At 39.8% G+C, this 19,191-nt stretch overlaps 1 protein-coding gene and 1 long non-coding RNA gene across 2 annotated transcripts; both read left to right on the forward strand.

Annotated features, from left to right (window-relative positions):
* Nucleotides 1–222: 222 nt before the first annotated feature.
* LOC134060519 (zinc-binding protein A33-like) lies at nucleotides 223–902 on the forward strand. The gene is made up of 2 exons (XM_062517249.1): nucleotides 223–226; nucleotides 349–902. The coding sequence occupies exons 1-2, from the start codon at nucleotides 223–225 to the stop codon at nucleotides 900–902; spliced, it is 558 nt and encodes a 185-aa protein (XP_062373233.1).
* Nucleotides 903–16,810: 15,908 nt separating this feature from the next.
* Nucleotides 16,811–18,713, forward strand: LOC134060340 (uncharacterized). The gene is made up of 4 exons (XR_009935168.1): nucleotides 16,811–17,280; nucleotides 17,681–17,742; nucleotides 18,056–18,401; nucleotides 18,655–18,713. It is a non-coding gene; the product is annotated as an uncharacterized LOC134060340 (long non-coding RNA).
* Nucleotides 18,714–19,191: the final 478 nt, after the last annotated feature.

The raw sequence follows: 19,191 nt of genomic DNA on the forward strand, positions 1-19,191 counted from the left end.
CCACCGCTAGCGTAGCTAGCATAGCGGTCATATCGTGATTGATTTTCTTCTGTCACATGAAAACACACAGATGAAATTTGGTGCAGTTCATAACATTTCATCTGAAGATATGGGCGATTTTAGACAGTCTTCTAAATATTTTTTACGCTTTGTGATAAGAACGCTTCAGTTACACGCCCACCGTCTTCCTGTAATAACTTATAACATGCACACACAGGTTACATGGGTTAGTCTGCAAATTACACTTGTCACGACAGTTTCTATAAAGCATTCTTCACAAAAGAAAATTGTATCATTTTGTTTCAAATCAAATACAATTTCAGCTGTCATGTCTTTTTTCTGTCTTAGTGGATGTAACTCTGGATCCTGACACAGCACATGCCTCCCTCATCCTGTCTGCTGATGGGAAACAAGTGAGATGTGGCGACACAAAGCAGAATGTCCCTGACAACCCCAAAAGGTTCAGTCTTGTTGTAAATGTCTTGGGAAAACAGGGCTTTTCCACGGGCAAATTCTACTATGAGGTTCAGGTCAAGGGGAAGATTGAGTGGACCTTAGGGGTGGGCAGAGAGTCCATGATCAGGAAGGGAAAGATAACTTGGAGCCCTGAGAATGGATACTGGACAATATGGCTGCGTAATGGGACTGAGTATAAGGCATTGGACAGTACCCGTGTTCTCCTCTCCCTGAAAGAGAAGCCCCAGAGGGTGGGGGTGTTTGTGGATTATGAGGCAGGTCTGGTCTCCTTTTATGATGCAGACAGTTGGTATCATCTCTACTCTTATGCTAATGTTACCTTCACTGAGAAACTTTACCCAGTCCTCTGTCCTAATCTTAATCATGGAGGAAAGAACTCCTCTCCTCTTATCATCTCCTCAGTTCATATCTGCCCTATCAAGTAATGTATAATGATGGTGTACTGTATGTTTTATTAAAGTCAGAATTCAGCATGTTTATTACTCCGGCCAAGGAGGTTATGTTTTCATCGGGGTTTGTTTGTTTGTTTGTTTGTTTGTTTGTCTGTTTGTTAGCAAGATAATTCAAAAAGTAATGGATGGATTTCGATGAGATTTGTCTGTATCACCGTCGGGATTGGCGTGGTGGCAATCTGAATAGTTTAGGTTCAAATGTATGACAACCTAGGAAGAACAATACAGGCGGAGGTCTGCGTTCTCTGAGTGCTTTTCTAGTTACATATGGAATGTTTTTTATGTAAATAAATGAAATGTGAAATAAATCGATAAATTAATAAATAAAAGATTCAATGTAAACCATATATTGACATTGACATTCCTTAATGCACTTGATAATGCACACCTAAATCTATTCTCTGCTCCTCCTAACATATCTCAGAAGGTTCTTTTCATTCATGGAAAATCCCCTCATGTCTTTAAATTGGTTTATACTGTATATTTGTCGCATACTGATACTTTAATCGATTGGCCATCAATCCAAAGTAGAAATTCTCGGTCATGACATTGACTGCTTATTTTGCTTTGCTTATTATTTGTCTTGTAGATATAATACAGATTGCTAAATTGATTTTCACCGGAGGGGATCTTGAAGAAATAAACTAGCTATTTCTTCATAATGCTAAACCCCAAATATTCTGATCTCATGCAAATGAATCTCACCGCTTTCATAAACCCATTTGTATTTGCTTATTTACATGATTGTACAATGTATTCAAGTGCTCAGGTAATGTATAGTAACATCAGTGCTCAAGATCTTGTCAACCACTCAAGACAATAATAGGAAGTGTTTCTGTGTTTTCTTTTACACCATAATCAGTAGCCTTTTTACAGTAATAGTCAGTTTACTTGTATAATTGCGTTCAATTTTTGGGGGGATTATGAAAACTATATATTTTTGGAATCCTTAGAACCTGACGAATCAGGAAATCTTTGTTTGACAATTTTCAGAAGTCATTAAAGCAGTCATTTTGAGTCTTGAAAATGGAGTACTATTGCATTAAAAACGCCATATATAATGCTATACTGGTAGATAGGGTTACATTTTAAACTTAAAAAAAAAAAAAAAAAAATTGTATTACAAGTTTTCTGAATTGTAATGTTTAAATATGCAAATGAATATGCAAATGAGGCTTAATATACTGAAATAGGCGTTAATTTGCACAAACTTCCAAACCTGACATGTACATATAATAGTAGCTATCCTTTATGGAGGATTAAGGTTTTAGCCCTTTATTATTAAAATACTTAATAGTTCCTGATAAAAAAGTAACTATTAAGTATTTAAAAAACAATGCCAGAAAACGCCTTCATTTATGTATTCCTCAATCAAGAACCTTTTCAATGTTGCTGGCTGTGGAATTGACTGTTTACCATGATACAAGTTTTTTTTAAAAAAACTGGTGGGTCTTATGAATAAGCAGGGCTATTGTGTGGAAACAGCTCTTGCCAATGTTGTGGTAGAAAACACAAAACACTTTCAAGGCATGTATGCACACCCTTTCCTGAAGAAGGGTAACATTTGTCTGCATTGCTTCCGACAACTTTTTTGTGAGAGCATCTGTAGAGCACTGAGGACACAATCATCTGCTTTCAAGTAGATGTTGAACCATGTGGCCTTTTCTATTCCAGAAAAGCACCTGGTGTTGGCTGCTGCTGTGAATGCATGAAATGCTGGTAAAGACTTTGCATGATTTACACCTAGAGCTGTCCAAGTTGGTTCCACTGCAGAATCCCAGATGTCATTGAAATACAAGTATCTTTCAACCAAGTCCTCTAGTTTGCTATGACCAATAATAGAACATCAGAGTCAGGAGAGAAGAACATCAGCATTGCACCAGGGGGGTTGCGATTTGATGCCAAAACTGTATGATGAATCAAGGTATCTGCTTCTATATGGTTGTTTCTTTCAAAGTGCAATTGGATGTTGCTATTTGAGTGTCCTGCAGCAGAGGATATGATGAGCTTGGGGGAGTTATCTGATTCTGTCAAATGCAAAGAAAAGCTTGCTAAGTCCTTCTGCAGCTTGAAGGTGGAGTGCAAGATCAGCAGTGCGAGAAGCTGCCACCTAGAAGAGAATTGTCTCCACTCGATGTATGGATGGATCTGAACATTGCATTTTTAGCTTTGTTTGCTTCCCACTCATTTAATGATTTCACAAATTCAGCATTAGTCAAAGCTTCAAGGAATGTACTATTAGCCTGCATTGTACACTCAACCATGGTAGATTTGTCCTTCTCAGAGCAGGCCGGTTCAACTTGCTCTGTTGCCTGCCAGCAAACATCTCTCAGCTGTGGGTTCTCCATGAAGAATTCCTCCAGAACCAATTTGTACAGAGCCACATATGAGTAAATAATGGCCACGCAAAGAACGCTTGTTGTGTGTACACTTCAGGATTTGGCTTGTTGGTGCTGCACCAAAGACATCAGGTTCTATCCAGGCATCATCTATACAGTACCTGAATTTTTAATAGAAATCCCAAGAGCTCTCAGAGCAGCCATTGTGGTGTGCAATTCCCCAAGCCTTGGAACAACAGAGTTTTTTCAGATCAGGTCTGAAATCCATCAGTTGAACAGCCTTCTCGTAGAGGACCATGTCAAAAGAGATAACAGTTGGATGTTCTTCACCAACTGCCAGGCGACGTAGTTGGTTTGCCTGCATAATCAGTCAGGAGGGTTGACCACTCATGTGCCACTTCGGGAAGTAGCGGTACAGCTAGCCCAGCCTAACATGGGACATTACTTGTGCTCTCTTCTGACTTCAACCTGGGTACTGCAGAGGCAACTACCCAACCTAGGTGACGCAGCTGATGGGTTCCAGAGATACCATCTTTGTTTACTGAAATCTGCTTCACTGGTTTATTTTGCTTTGGTTTGGGCTGATTGCAGTGTAATATCTTTACATGGCATGGTGTGACTGACATAGCCTGACGAGCCAGACCCACATCAAGACTGAATAAACGGTTGTCTTTCAAATTCCCTCTCCACGCAATGGGATAGTGCTACATCCAATCATCTTCTTGTTTTCAAGTAGCAGGACGGGGAATTCACGCTGAAGTCGCAACTTATGGTCGCAGGTCAGTCATCATTATGTTAAGCCCACCCACCAACTCTATAAAAATGGGATTGGCCCAATAGAAGTTTAATTTTCCAGCTTGCAAGCCAACGGAAAGTTGCTCGACTACCATGACCAACATTTGCTGCTGCTAGGGTGCACATTTGCATATTCATTTGCATATTTAAACATTACATTTCAGAAAACTTGTAATACAAAAACATCTTGTCTTAATGTAAGTGAATAACTGGGAAAGTTTTGTGGTGATACATAAAAGTTTAAAATGTAACCCTATCTACCAGTATAGCATTATATGGCGTTTTTAATGCAATAGTACACAATTTTCATGACCCAAAATGACTGCTTTAATGACTTCTGAAAATTGTCAAACAAAGATTTCCTGATTCTTCAGGTTCTAAGGATTCCAAAAATATATAGTTTTCATAATCCCCCCAAAAATTGAACGAATGAATTGGTCTGAACTATAGTGTCCTGGACTATAATATACTACAACAGATTTTGCTTGCTTATTTACTTAAATCATAGACCGTATAAACATGGACAATGAATGCATTATTTACAATGAAACCTTTGCACTTTGTGTAATGTTATTTCCAAATTCTATTCAACATGTATACATACTGTATACAATGAAATTGGTCAGTTTTTCTTCTTGAAACAAAAACAGAAACTTCGGATAGGAGTCGAGCATGCTAGTAATCGAGCTAAAAGCACCATAGATATATATATCTATGTAAAAGCACATGCAGCTAGCTTTGTTGTCAGTGTAGCGTCCGAGGGGACAGCTTCTCTTGGACTCAGTCTCGACTCCAAGCGAATAACTTCCAAGACCAGCGGATGTTCACAGAGACACACGCTTGAAGTCCACTTGCACACGCTTGAAGTTCATTTGGCAACATATATTGAGGGATTTTTTTGATGTACTGTACTACTAAGTAAGTATCTTTATACTAACGTAATTCCACAAAACATCATGCTGTATGCATTGGTGGGTCAGCACACTGAAGAGGAATTTTTCAGCAGATTAATTATTTTCAAGACACACCATTTCCATGAAACTTGTAAAAATCATAGATGACAAATTCTCAATTAAAATAAACCTTTGCCATGTTCCTGTCTATGTTAAAAAGTGACTTCTGCCTCATTACACCCTGTGATAAGGTGATATAGCATAACTGCATGTTTTCATTATGTGGCATGATGATTTAATGTGCGCTGCGGGTTGCATGTCATAAAAAATAGAGCCCATAGTTGACCTATTGCGGAAGATATGTGACAGTGGATTCTGTGGATTCGTACTTATCTCTTCGGTATTGATAAATATGCTGTGCATGCTTACTCAGTTTGTGTGTTCGTCGTTGGTCGCTGCCTGGTCACTTCCGGTCAGAGATCAAAGAGCACAAGACAAGGTTGTTGGAGGTACTTCTAATTGCAATCGATTGCAAAAGGTTAACTGTACGGATTACTGTTACGGATGTACAGACGTTTCCCTATATGGCAGGGAGCACTGTACAGAACACTAACAATGTAACTATCTTCTATGATATTGAGACTTTGGTAATTAATCATTGGACCATTTTTTTGGCAAAACTGTGTGTGTGTGTAACTGACAAGGACAATGAGAGAGAAAGAGAGAAGAGGTATAGACTAACAAAGACATTAAGTTGCTATAAAGTTGCAGGGTCACCTGCAGAACATTTATACAGACCTACTATCTGAGCCACAACTTCATCGCCTCTTACTTGTGAAGACCCTAACAATTCTTTTCTTGACCTTTTGTCAAGGCCCTTCTTGATCCTTCCTCACCCTACAGTACACACACACACACACACACACACACACACACACACACACACACACAGGCATGCACACCCTCTCTCTCTCTCACACACAAACACACACACACACACACACACACACACACACACACACTTGAGCACATCACTATTTTCAGTTGTGGTCTCATCCTGGTTGATGCATGCTGTATGACTCTTTTAAAGCCGACCAGGTCCTGTCCTTTCATATCCTTTTTTCTCAGAGCCTCAACCCCACAGACCACCCCTCCTGACATGGAGGTGTGAATCTAGAACACAAGCTAGCAACCTCTCTAAATAGAGACATAACACATTTAAAAAATGGGGAACTACAGAATATGCAGAGACAGAGTAACTAACTCTCCATTTATCGATCAGCACCATTAGTGCAGGTCCTGCAGTTTCATGTGATATGCATGTGCTGTCTTTGTGATGAGAATCAGTCCCATGACCCATATGGTATCCTGGACATGTACTCAGGGCCTGTGCTGTGCAGCTAGCTGAAGTTTGGACTGACATCACTATACACTCCACTGCAACAAGCCTTGATAACTTTCTTAATGACAGACTCATTCTTTTCAGAGAGGGTTAAAGCGGATCTTTGTTCTTTTCAAGACACACCATTTCCATAAAACTTCTAGAAATCATAGATGACAAACTTTCAATTAACATAAACCTTTGCAATGTTCCTTTGTTAAAAAGTCATTTCTGCCTCATTACACCCTGTGGACTGTGGTGATAAATATTGGTATGCATGTTTTCATTATGTGGTTGACATGTCATAAAAACGCATGCCAGGTTTTGTGGAATTGAGTTCCAATGGGGGGGCCACACAATTAGTGTACATTTAGTGGGCCTAATTGGCCTAGATGGCTGGATTTTCTGTGAATATCTCGAGAACCGTAGGGCCTATGATGATCAATTGTTTTTGTGCGTTGGCCTCCAGGGACCATGTTGACCCATCCCATATTCACTCGCACACACACACATATGCAAACACACACATAAAGATACATGCTCACACATGCAAGCACACACACACACACACTCACACATGCAAACACACACACATAAAGACAAATGCTCAGACATACACACACAGTAGACATGCACACATACACATGCATGCACGCACATACACACACACAGGCACACATGCACAGACTCGCATGCAAACACACGGCATGCACACAAGCAGGCACGCACACAAAGACACAAACACGTGCAGGCACGCATGCATCAACACACAACACATGCACACACACAGATGCATGTACACACAAACATAAACTCACACACCATTACCCCCCCCCCCACACACACACACACACAAGTGAACAGACACACAGAGAGGCACATATACACAAAAAGCAAACACACACATGCACACTCATTAACATACACAAACGGTGCAAGAGTAGAGGACGGAGTAGGAGATGGAGATAAGTTGAAAATCAAGGATTATTTTTACGGAGAAAATGTGCAGGACTGAGCGGTGGTCATATTTTGTACCGCTTTGCGGTATATCTAGTTTAAGCATAAACAGTATGCCTCATTGGTCGGCCTCACTGAAAGCTCAATCGGGTGTGGAACTCTACATTTAGACTGGTCAGGGAGGTGGTGGTGGGAATGAATGTGGGGCCACAGTTCATCCAGTTACTGAGGGGCCAACCTTGGACCAATGGCTGAAGCTGAACATGCATTTTTGTTGTTAAGTTCAATGTTATGTTTGTATTAGGTTATTTTTTTGCGTCATTTGATAGAACATAGTCTTTGACTAGTTGCTATTGAGAACATGATCTTTCACTATTGAGTCTATGAACTAAAATGCTACAATGCTGCTGACATTTGTCAAATGAAAGATTATTTTTACTCCTCATGAGAGCAAGTTATTTTTGCTTTTCCTTTACTGTACACCACACTTGTGACTTCTTCTTTAGATATTAGCCATGCCCTGCTGCACAGTTAAACACTCACTCCTTACTGGTACAGACCAGCAGGTTCACACTCCACATTGACCAAATAGCAGAGAGAAATCAACATGTCTGACGACATTTATGAAGATCCAGATTCTTCCAGTATTTATATAAGACCATGCGAAAACACAGAAAATATATACATGAATGCAGTTCCGAAAAGGTCTCAGCAAAGACTGAAGCACAGCGAGATCCAGGATCGTTCTGGGGGTCATAACCATGGTAATTATGCATTACATTATTCTGCAAGTCTCTTCATATTTTATTGTTCTACGCAAAGTATTCTCATACGTGATGTTCTCCTCAGGTCCCTACAAACTGGCTGTGGTGTTTCTTGGGCTGCTGTGTGTTCTCCTTTTGGCTGTCATCACAGGGCTGTGCACCAAAACTGAAGTAGGGCAGCTACAGCTTAGGTACAACAACTTGACTGAGGAGAAAGACCAGCTAGAGATCCTTAATAGCAACTTGATCAGAGAGAATAAACAATTGAGTGCTGAGAAATCTCTGCTGGACACCAACATCAGTGCCCTGGCTGGTGAGCGAGATGAACTACGTCTTTACAAACATGGTGAGTACAATTGTCATGCAATTTTGGACAGAAACGATAAACCTAAAGCCAGGCAAGCAGACTGTCATCTGACTCCAAGCCACATCACAAAAGTGAGTGTACCGACCGAAACAGAGAGAATATTTGCAATGTTTTTACTGACAGAAAATAATTTTGTGCAGATTAGATTTTGTGTTGACATACAACATCAACAACATACAATTTCTTAACCAAATGTTATACTGCAATAAACGGTGGCTTAAATGTTACAGATGTCAAGTTAACTACACGTGAGATGAAACCAAAAGTTTTAAGTAGCTGCTAACCAATAAATGAATGAACTGATTAGACTATGACCATCTAAACAGAAGAAACTTGTGCATGAGAGAAATGGGAATGAAAGAGAGAGACAAAGAGAGTGAAAGAATAGAAGAGCAGGAGACGGAGACCCAAGAATCTTCATTTTCAGCAGTAGCGTAGAGACCAAACAAACGGGTCTTTGGTTTTATACCCTGGAACCCATTCATGCATTTGCGTCCCTTGAGGCCCTAAAATAACTCTACCCCTCAGGCCCCAGGGACTTTCCGGTTGCAGTTACTATCTTTTGCCACTAGATGTCCTCAGTTGTAGCCTACATTTCTTTTTGCGTCTATCCTCATGTGATTATGTGATTGTTAATGAGTCAGGGTATTCAAAGAGCATGTGCTGAATTCTACTGTGCGCCACCCGTGTCATAAGTGTGATTTTTGAAGTATTTGTTCTGTATCTCAAAACTGTGTGCGACATGTGACTCATTTGTCAGTTTGGGTCACTTTTCATCCCTGCCAATAATGTGTCACTCGGCACATCAGATTCTCACTCAAACCTCTCTGAAAACCATAACTGTGCAAACAGTGAAAGGCTCCATCTGCAAAAGTAGATGCAACAGTCCTCCAGCCACTGGGTGCTCAGAAGGAAGAGGAAGGGGGTCAAACCAGTGGCCTGTGTGGCTGGTGACATCTTTCTCTATTTCATCAATTACAAAGAACACTTTTAAAAGTTATACATTGAGCTCAATGAGCATCAAACAGGCTAATAGGCCTACTGGAAAAAGCACCATGCCAATCTCTAGCTATGGTGAAGGGTATGTGATGATGTGGGGCTATTTTAATTCCAACGGCCAAGGGAACTTTATCAGGATGCATAATATCCTGGATCCATGAAATAGCTGACCTTTAAAAATAAAAATCTGCCTGCCCCTATGTTAGCCCTATGTGTTAAATTCCCATAGGGTTACATAGGGGGTCAAATACTTCCTTCCCTTAGCATTTAAGGAAAACATTTATTTATTTATGATACATTCTTCAATCACAAAGAAAATAGGTGTCCTTAGCGGTTTTATTTTTACTTATTTTTTTAATTAAGGCATTAAGATCAATTGTCAAATGATGATTTTATATTCCTGTTTTAGCATGGTATCAAATACATATGCTCCTCACTGTATACAGTATTAGTGGAGTAGCACTCCTGTAAGCCATATTTTTGGTACTTGTGTATTTTGACATCAAATGTACATTCTGCATTCTGCATGCAACTCTGCATTCATTCCCTCACCTGTTCTTCTCAGTGGAATAGCTCACATATTCTACACTCACCACATTATGCATGCATGGGATGGGATATTGAAATCCAAAAATGGGATATTGAAAAAATGGTGTATTATCAATGACTCCCAAATTGCTGTCCTCACCACTTTCTAAATCAAAACTATATGCCCTCGGACCACTGCACTTCAAAAAGCATTTTTTTTTTTTGCACTGCACTGCACGTTGTCTTTTCTAATCGAACTATCTCAATCATACAGAAGATTTGTCTTTGACTTAATGAATTTATTCTTATTTATTCACAGAATCAGATGACATGAAGAGAATTAAAAGTCATGCAGGTACTTTTTAAATTATGACAATCACATTTTGTGTTGTTGACTCATGAAACATATTTTGTTCTTCTGTTAAGAAACGTAATATGTTGTGTTAGATTCTTCAAAATAGCCTCCATTTAACTTCATGACTTCTTTGTGCCCTATTGGCATCATCATATCCAGTCATAACACGAGTGAATGAAAAGCAGTCAACAAGTATTCAACATGTATGAGAACTCCTTCAGGAGATCCAATCCCAGTGTCTAACTGGGCTATTTTCAATATGCAGTGTTGTGACCACCTGAGGGCGCTAATAACAGGCCAAATCCCTTCCACTCCAAGGAGCAACCAACACCAACCAATATGGGCAGAGGCCAAGTATTAGTAGAAAAATAGAGAGGTTTCCCAAGAAGGATCGTGGGTGCCACCACTAGTTCAGTGTGGAGTACTGCCACGCTCCCCCATTCAACCCAGCCACCACAACAGAGTCCCCAATGCCGCGAAAACTAGAAGGGAGAGCAGAAGACACATTATACGGAGTTGATAGTACTGTCACCCATCTTGGGGAATATCTAGTGGTGCCTAACTAAGACTCTCGTAATCCGCTCTGACTTGCCACAACGTCTGGTAGGCCTCGACCTCAGCCTGGGGGAAAAGCCCCCCCCCCCCCCCCCCCCTTCCCTTTATTTGATTTGATTTATTTTCCCTTTTCTTTTCTTTCATTTGGTAGATCTCTGTAATAGATATGTCATTATCTTACCATGTACAGTATCTGTGCTGTCTGCAATAAATAAAGAATATGTTAAAAAAAAGTGGGGGGTAACCCACTTCATAATGGACACTTCATTGTCACGACAAACTAGGGCACCCAATAACTCTCACTCCACTGCTAGGCAGGCTGGGGCTTTCAGTCTCCAATCATGGGCGGCATCCTTGGGCCACAGCTTAGGGAGGGGGGTGGGGGGGGGGGGGGGGCAGGATGATCACTACAAGCGTGGGGGGCAGGCATACATCAATTATTCGCCACGGCACACCACAATATTTCGCACTCCAAGTTCACTCGTGTTTGGCCAGCTATGGACTCCCAATTCCAGTAGGAAGGCCGCGGCTTTGGGTGTGGGGATATCACTGGTGTATTCTGCAAGCTATGGAAGAGTTATATGGAGACATTGAGATGGGATCAATCAAAGGGTGGATTTGGCACACAAGGCAATATTTTCCCCATTGCCCAGCCCACGACGACATCACCTGTGATGTTGACGAGGTCTTGCACCAGATCCTAAGGCGGGATCCATAACCCAGCCCCCCACCACACACACACACATACACACACAAAACAAGTATTTATGTTGTTTTTCAATAGCAATTTATCATGTAATGTATTTTTTTTTTACTTTGCTTTGTTTCTATATTTGATTTGTATATGGCTGTGTGTGGAGTTTTGACATAATGAGGCAAGCTCATTTTAAAAGCAATTACAGTAAAAACTGTAATAGCACTACCTAGGACTAACAGACCACGTTACTGAAGAGTTCTGTTCACGTTGTTGCATCATGCTGCCACAATAAGTTTCCACTATGATCAATGGAACAGGCTTCACCAGATATGATGGCAGCACATACAGTATGTTAGACAAAAGTAGACCAGTCTTCTAAAATTGTTTTTGCACGTTGTGAACAAAATGCTTCAGTTACGTGCCCAATGTTCTCTCCCTGTAATAATGGTAATTTGGAATATGCACAGGTTCCATGGGTTACATAATCCACATTACATTTGTCACAGACAGTTTCTATAAAACATTTCTCAGAAAAAATGTTCATAGCATGTATCATTATGTTTCAGACTAGATACATTTTCAGCTGCCATGTCTTTTCTTCTGTTTTAGTGGATGTGACTCTGGATCCTGACACAGCACATCGCGCTCTCTTACTGTCTGCTGATGGGAAACAAGTGAGAGGCTACACAATATCCAATGTCCCTAACAACCCAAAAAGGTTCAGTATTTGGCCACATGTTTTGGGAAAACAGGGGTTTTCCGCTGGCAAATTCTACTATGAGGTTCAGGTCAAGGGGAAGATTAAGTGGTTCTTAGGAGTGGCCAGAGAGTCCATTAACAGGATGGGGGACAGAACTCCGAGCCCTGAGGATGGATACTGGGCAATATATCTGAGTGAATATGGGACTTATATAGCACTAGATCGCTGGGTTCCCCTCTCCCCGAAAGAGAATCCCCAGAGGGTGGGGGTGTTTGTGGATTATGAGGCAGGTCTGGTCTCATTTTATGATGCAGGCTGTTGGTATCATCTCTACTCTTATGCTAATGTTACCTTCACTGAGAAACTTTACCCATTCTTCGATCCTTATTATAGTTTAAATGGTAATAACTCCTCTCCTCTTATCATCTCCTCAGTTTCTATTTGCCCTATCAAATAAAGTATAATGATGGTGGATGTTTTATTGAAGTCAGCCTCCAGTAGGTTCATAAGTTCATAAGATTCTTTTTTCATGGAAAATCCCCTCATGGCCTTAAAATAGTTATATTTGTGACATTGACTGCTTATTCTGCTTATGATATGTCTTGTTGTCTTGATATGTCTCAAAATATAGTAGATATCATAAAGAAGGTTCCAAACTTGATTTTCTCCGGAGGGTATCTTTAAGAATAAACTAAAATAAATTCAATATGCAATTCAGTCTCACTACTCTCATAAACCCATTTGCTTATGCTTATTTACATGATTGTACAATGATAATTTCCAGTGTACTGGGTTCTAAGGGTTGTGCAGAGTACTCAAGTGCTCGGGTAATCGAGTAGTAACATCAGTACTTGAACTTTTAAGCTTGAGATCTTGTTCACAATGTTGGACAATAATAGAGTGTTTCTGTGTTTTCTTTTACACCATGATTTATAATCAATAGCCTTTTTACAGTAATGTATAGACTGCAACAGATTTTACTTGCTTATTTACTCAAATCATACACTGTATAAATAAGGGTTTCAGTAGGCCTACATTGTTTTAATGATCTTTAAAGGGATATTCCGCCATTTTTGGAAATACGCTCATTTCCCACCTCCCCTCGAGCAAAACAATCGATATTTACCTTGTTCCCGTTCATCCAGCCATTCTGTGAGTCTGGCGATACAACTTTTAGCTTCAGCCTAGCATAAATCATTGAATCGGATTAGACCATTAGCTTCTCGCCTGCTAGCTTCATGTTTAAAAGTGACTAAGATTTCTGATAATTTTCCCATTTAAAACGTGTCTCCTCTCAAGTTAGAAAGTGCAATAAGACCAACTGAAAATGAAACCTGGCGTTTTTCTAGGCTGATTTGACATGGAACTACACTCTCATCTGGCGTAATAATCAAGGCAACTTGCAGACTACTGGCACTACTACTGCTTGTTGTCTATGGGGACTATTTTCAGATGCTGCGTACGATATCACTGCGCCTATGGTACGTTTGCAAGTTGCCTTGATTATTACGCCAGATGAGAGTGTAGTTGTACATGTGTTCAAAATAGCCTTTTGAGGCAGTGTTTTTCTGTTAGTGTTGGGCTGGCCAATAAAGCTTATTATCATATATCACCATATATGTTGACACATTTGTATAAATGCACGTGTTCATAGGTGCAGAGCCTATGTGACCCCCCCCCCCCCCCCGCGCTGAAGTGTCCTCTTTTTTGCAAACTCAAATCTGGTCACCCTAAGAGAAGTCCTAAAGTTAAGACTGACACACTATTGTAAGGAGCTACTTATACACATAGAATACGGACCTAGTCATAGCCAGAGACACAAGGGAGATCAAGCCCATTTTGCTCCTCTGATAGGGACACATTACACATTAAAGGAACATGTTATCTGCTGTCTCTTCACATGTGTTCTTGTTTTGTCAACATAATATTGTGTCATATGAAAAAATCACATTCTCTATAATTGGCATGGTATTAGTTGTTTAACTGATAGATAATTTTACTATGTCTGATAAATAATTTTGTATGTTTGTGCGCAAATAAAGACAAGGACCAGTGAATTCCAAGGACAACACAATTGTATTATCTTTGCAAAGAAAGAGAATGATACAACACAAAATGGTTCATACCAGACTCTGATAATTTTAGTCTGGGGCCTCCTTTTATACCAGGGTTGACGTATCTATACAAGAGTTTACGTATCTAGGGTCTCTAGTTTGCCCTTTGACATGATCACATGGCTAAAACTTGGACAATAAGCCCTGGCCTTTGTCCCACCAAACATGTGTCCAAGAGAACCTTTCAAACAGAACATTATTTCTGAATCAACAACAAATACAGAACTTGTGGTCAAGAACTTGGGCCTAGGGAAACTTTCGGTTCCCTTAGATAAATCAGGTAAAAGGGACTACACAACAGTGTTGAAACCTTATCTTGTGCACAAAAGTACAAAGTGTACAAAAACATCTGATTGGCACATTAAGATACAAATGAACAGACCTCTCCATGAAAAAGATGAACCCTCGGCCACAAAGCACGACCACACAGAACACAGTCTACACATGCAACTACACTCTTCCCCACTCACGATGGCCAACAATTCCCCCATCCAATGGAAAGGAACACACATACCATCAATCACTGTAGGGGAACATAAAAACCCGATCAACAATTGTACCCAATCACACTTGTAATATGCTTTTTCAGATTATCAATATAAATGAGAATACATGTTTCAATAATTTCTCCAACATTAACCATATTGGTTGTGTGTTTCAAATAGAATACATTTTTCATTTGGTGCTCAAGATATTGGTTGAAAGAATCGATCCGTCCCACCCCCTACTCCAAACACACATACAGGTGTTTAACATTTTTGACCGGTATTGTATGTATAATGAACACATGAGGGAGCCATGGGTGTTCTAGAGCTCAATGAGTAACACAACGTTGGTGTTTCACATCTTTTTACTCTGCGCATGCAGAGTAATGAGAAAATATAGGTGAAACTGGTAACACTCATCGTGTGTGTTAATGTTTTATCTGATTTGCTCAAAGCTGTGTTTGTGACTGCCACACTCATATAATGTGACGCCCCCCCCCCCCCCCCCCCTCCGCTTTTAAAAAAGCTGATTATATACAGTATTTCCATGAATCTGTTTGTTATATATGGTTTGGTCTTTCCACTGGTCACCCTAAATGTGTCAAATCAGCCACATCTTGTCAAGCTCTTGCTTCAGCAGATGAATTACTGTAAGAGTCGTGTATGAGGTCGATGCCATTTCCGGTCTTCAGAGCTCAAAATGACCCTCAGTGCTGTATGTGGTTTGACGCTTCTACAGCTGCCACACAGTCCTCAGACAGCAGAGCATGTTCAGATTTTTCAGGTTGGAAATGTGGGTCCCCAGTTGGGCTCCTACTTTTGTTTATAACATGTAAGGTGGAAGTTGTAAACATTTTTGACAGTCAGTATTGCAAGGATTCAAATATTGTATCCAACTATAATTTCATTGTGTATCATGCAGGATGTGGGTGACCACAGTCAACAACCCATTTAAAGTCACTCACGCAACCAGAGCATCAACAAAATAGTTCTCTTTAAAAAAAAAAAATAAAAAAAAGAATAGGATGGAGACCACTATATGTTCACACAATTAGTGATTCACCTGCTGGCAGCAAAGATGAAGGACGAAACACTAGTTTGGAATTCAGAAAAACTGATCACTCAGCTCCTTCCCAGGATGTCCATAATATTCAACACATAAGTAAAGGGTTTCTCTACAGGGCTGTTTGACTATGAGGTGAAAGTCAAACAGAATATGTGTTGGGACATAGAAATGGCAAGAGAATCCAGAAAAAGGTGATATACTGTATAGCTCCTTATAATGTAATGTATATAAACTTTATTACAGGCTGTAGGTCCAACAACAAAAAAGGAATAGATACATAAACACCTACAAACATGCTCTGGTTCATGATGGCACCCATACCAATGTTTCCACAAATATGATTGATATATCTGACCGAGCTGCACCTGTAATAATGAGAGGGAACAATTACATTGCACCAGAACTCTCTGCTGTTCCCATCTACCTGAAGGACAGGCCCAAGATGTTGTGGTTATTTGTGGGTTATGAGACGGTCTAGTCTCCTTTCATGATGGTGATATCATCATATTCCAGCTATTCCTTTACAGTACTAATGCCTCCTTCACCGCAAAGCTCTGTCCATTTCTAGGTAAATAGCCTACTGTTGATCTAACTGTTGTTGGTCAGCATGTTTTGTATTTGTTTTGCGTACCATTTCACGCACACTATCACTACAAGAATTAAAGTATATTTATTGATGCACCAGAGGCCTTTGTTGTGACTTATGACTTATCATCAGTGACTGCATGGTACAGAGCAGATATTTTTAGCAGCATGTTTTCTGCCTGGTGGATTATGCCCATGGGTCTTGACATTGTCTGTTGCTTATTCTACCAGAGGAACACATTATAGAGAGACGAATGTAGCTATGCTCTTTATACAGTATGTCTTTGTACTCACTGGGTGAAAAGGCTCTGAATCAGGGGATATGCCGTCCGGATATTTTTTATGACATGCAGCATATCAGGAACAATTTTGATCATATCTTGAGTTTTTAAGAATCAGTGGAAATATGACTTATTTCGACTCCTGATTTGCTAATCAGAAATCAGGGGTGCGATACTCAAAGCACAAGTCACGCACACATGTCTGGATTAATAAGTCTATCATCCTTAGACAGGCTATTATGTTAGATATCCGATTTTATGAGTTTGGTAGTCATTTTAATGTAACAGTTTAAAATATGCCAACAGTAGGCTATGTCTAATTTCCACGATTTCTTAAAATATAACGGATGCTTATCAGCATGCGCACGCACTTCCCCACCCAACTGACTTTTAAAATCCAACCACTGCTGCCGAGTCCGACTTCAGTTCAACCGTCATTTTTCTGTCATGTATCTGAAGCTGTACAAACTCTGCCGTCTTCATATCCAAGGTAAGAACTACAGTACTTTTGTATGCTAATTAAAAACTGGAATTAATTAGAAAAATAGCAGCTATAGGGTTTTTTATTTTATTTATGATGTAGCACTAATGTTAACCGTCAACTGTCATGTTACAGTAGAATTAGCTAACGTTATGAATTAGCTAGCGAGCTAACATCGCTAACGTTAGCTGTTACAAATTAATGTTAGCTGCTAACTTTTCCAATAACTAACTTTACCATTATGGAATGGTAGTAATATCATAAGTCTGTCTGAGATGTCGTTATGAATGTAAAGTTTTAGTTTGAATGAAATGGTCTAGGCTATCAGTCTTGAATGTTAGCTAACCTAGCTAGAAGCTATACCTTACATTTTAAGTGGCTGCTGCTGACGTGAACTTTAACGTTACAGAGACAGGCGGCTGACCCACGTCAATACCGAAGTAAATGCCAGGGATCTTTAGTTTGTGAAAGGTAACGTAGTGTTAAGCCATCCTTACACCAGAAGACTTTGACAAGATTTGGGTAAGATTGTTGACAGCTTGTAGTCTTTTCACTGAAGCTTGAATGGGGGGCATTAGTTTAATGACTCAAATCTTGTCAAAGTAGGCTATTTTGATGTATGAGTAGCATTAGGCAACATGTTCTTCATTTCATAGCCCCTATTTGCTTACCTGACCTTGTGCAAAAGTATGTGTTTATTTAAGATGCATGTGAGGGCAGTAGTGTTTCAGTGATGGTATTTTCAGGTTATTAATCCTAGTCTCCCTCTGTTCCCTGTTTGCAGGCGGTGAGTTGTGACGACTGCTGTCCTGAGACCATTGAGTGCAGTCTGGAATATTCCAAATGTGTGCCAGTTCCATAAGAAAAAAGTTCCAATTAAGAGTACACTCATCAGGTAGAAACAGACACACACACACACACACACACGTAGTATCACATATAGCATTATAATATGTGTGCATGTATTTGTGTCTGTTACTGTGGTTAGTTTATCCCCTTTTTTCATGTGTCTGTTTGTTGTTATGACTGTGTAGTAGGCTCAATAGTCCAGGACAAAGTCGGTCTGTCCTTCTACTACTACATGCTACTTGACTTTGTCTGGAAGCCATGGATGCTGCCCTCAACATGCTGTAAGTGTCTTTGAATGAGGGCTATGGGGTTTTTGTTACTGTCCATACTAATTTGTTTGACATACGTGCAGTGTAATGCATGAATATGCGGCTATTTATAATAGTCTTGAATTTTGAAATTTAGCCATGTTTACCATTATGTTGGTGGTAAGGTAAACTGTGTTGTGAATATATGCCAAACTGATCATAATCACTATTTCAAATGTATTGTACAGAATGTATAATTTTGTTAAATCATATCTTCTATTGACAGAAACCCTCACAAATAAACTGATATCAAGAATTAACATTGATGGTGATGATGGAAAGGCCTTTATAAGGTAATTATATATATATATATATATATATATATGTTTGTACACCTGATTGACTTACATTTTGTTTTAATGCTTTGATATTAATCAACAATAACATAATTTATGGCAATTGCTGTTTTTTTATTTATTTATTTTAGGTGCCCTCCAGCAACCCCAGCCTGGAGCCAGAGGCTGGTACTGCACATCAGATGGGGTATGATCTGTGCTAGGCATCAGAAAGGTGGTCTACGCAAGAAGGCAAGAGCTTCTGCAGACAGTGTTGCAATTAGGTATGCACACAGATATACTATTGTTCGGAAGTGTAGGGTCACTTCGAAATGTCCCCTTGATCAAAATAAATGCACCGGACATTTCTAAGTGTACCCCAACTTTATTCCTAACTATTGCACCTGACTTCTAGGCTCTTGTGGGTTTGCTTTTATTTGTCACACAAACTGAGTAGTTTACATTAATTATATTCATGTACAATATAT

The sequence above is a fragment of the Sardina pilchardus genome, chromosome 16 (genome assembly GCF_963854185.1).
Source record: "Sardina pilchardus chromosome 16, fSarPil1.1, whole genome shotgun sequence".
Lineage (NCBI taxonomy): Eukaryota > Metazoa > Chordata > Actinopteri > Clupeiformes > Clupeidae > Sardina > Sardina pilchardus.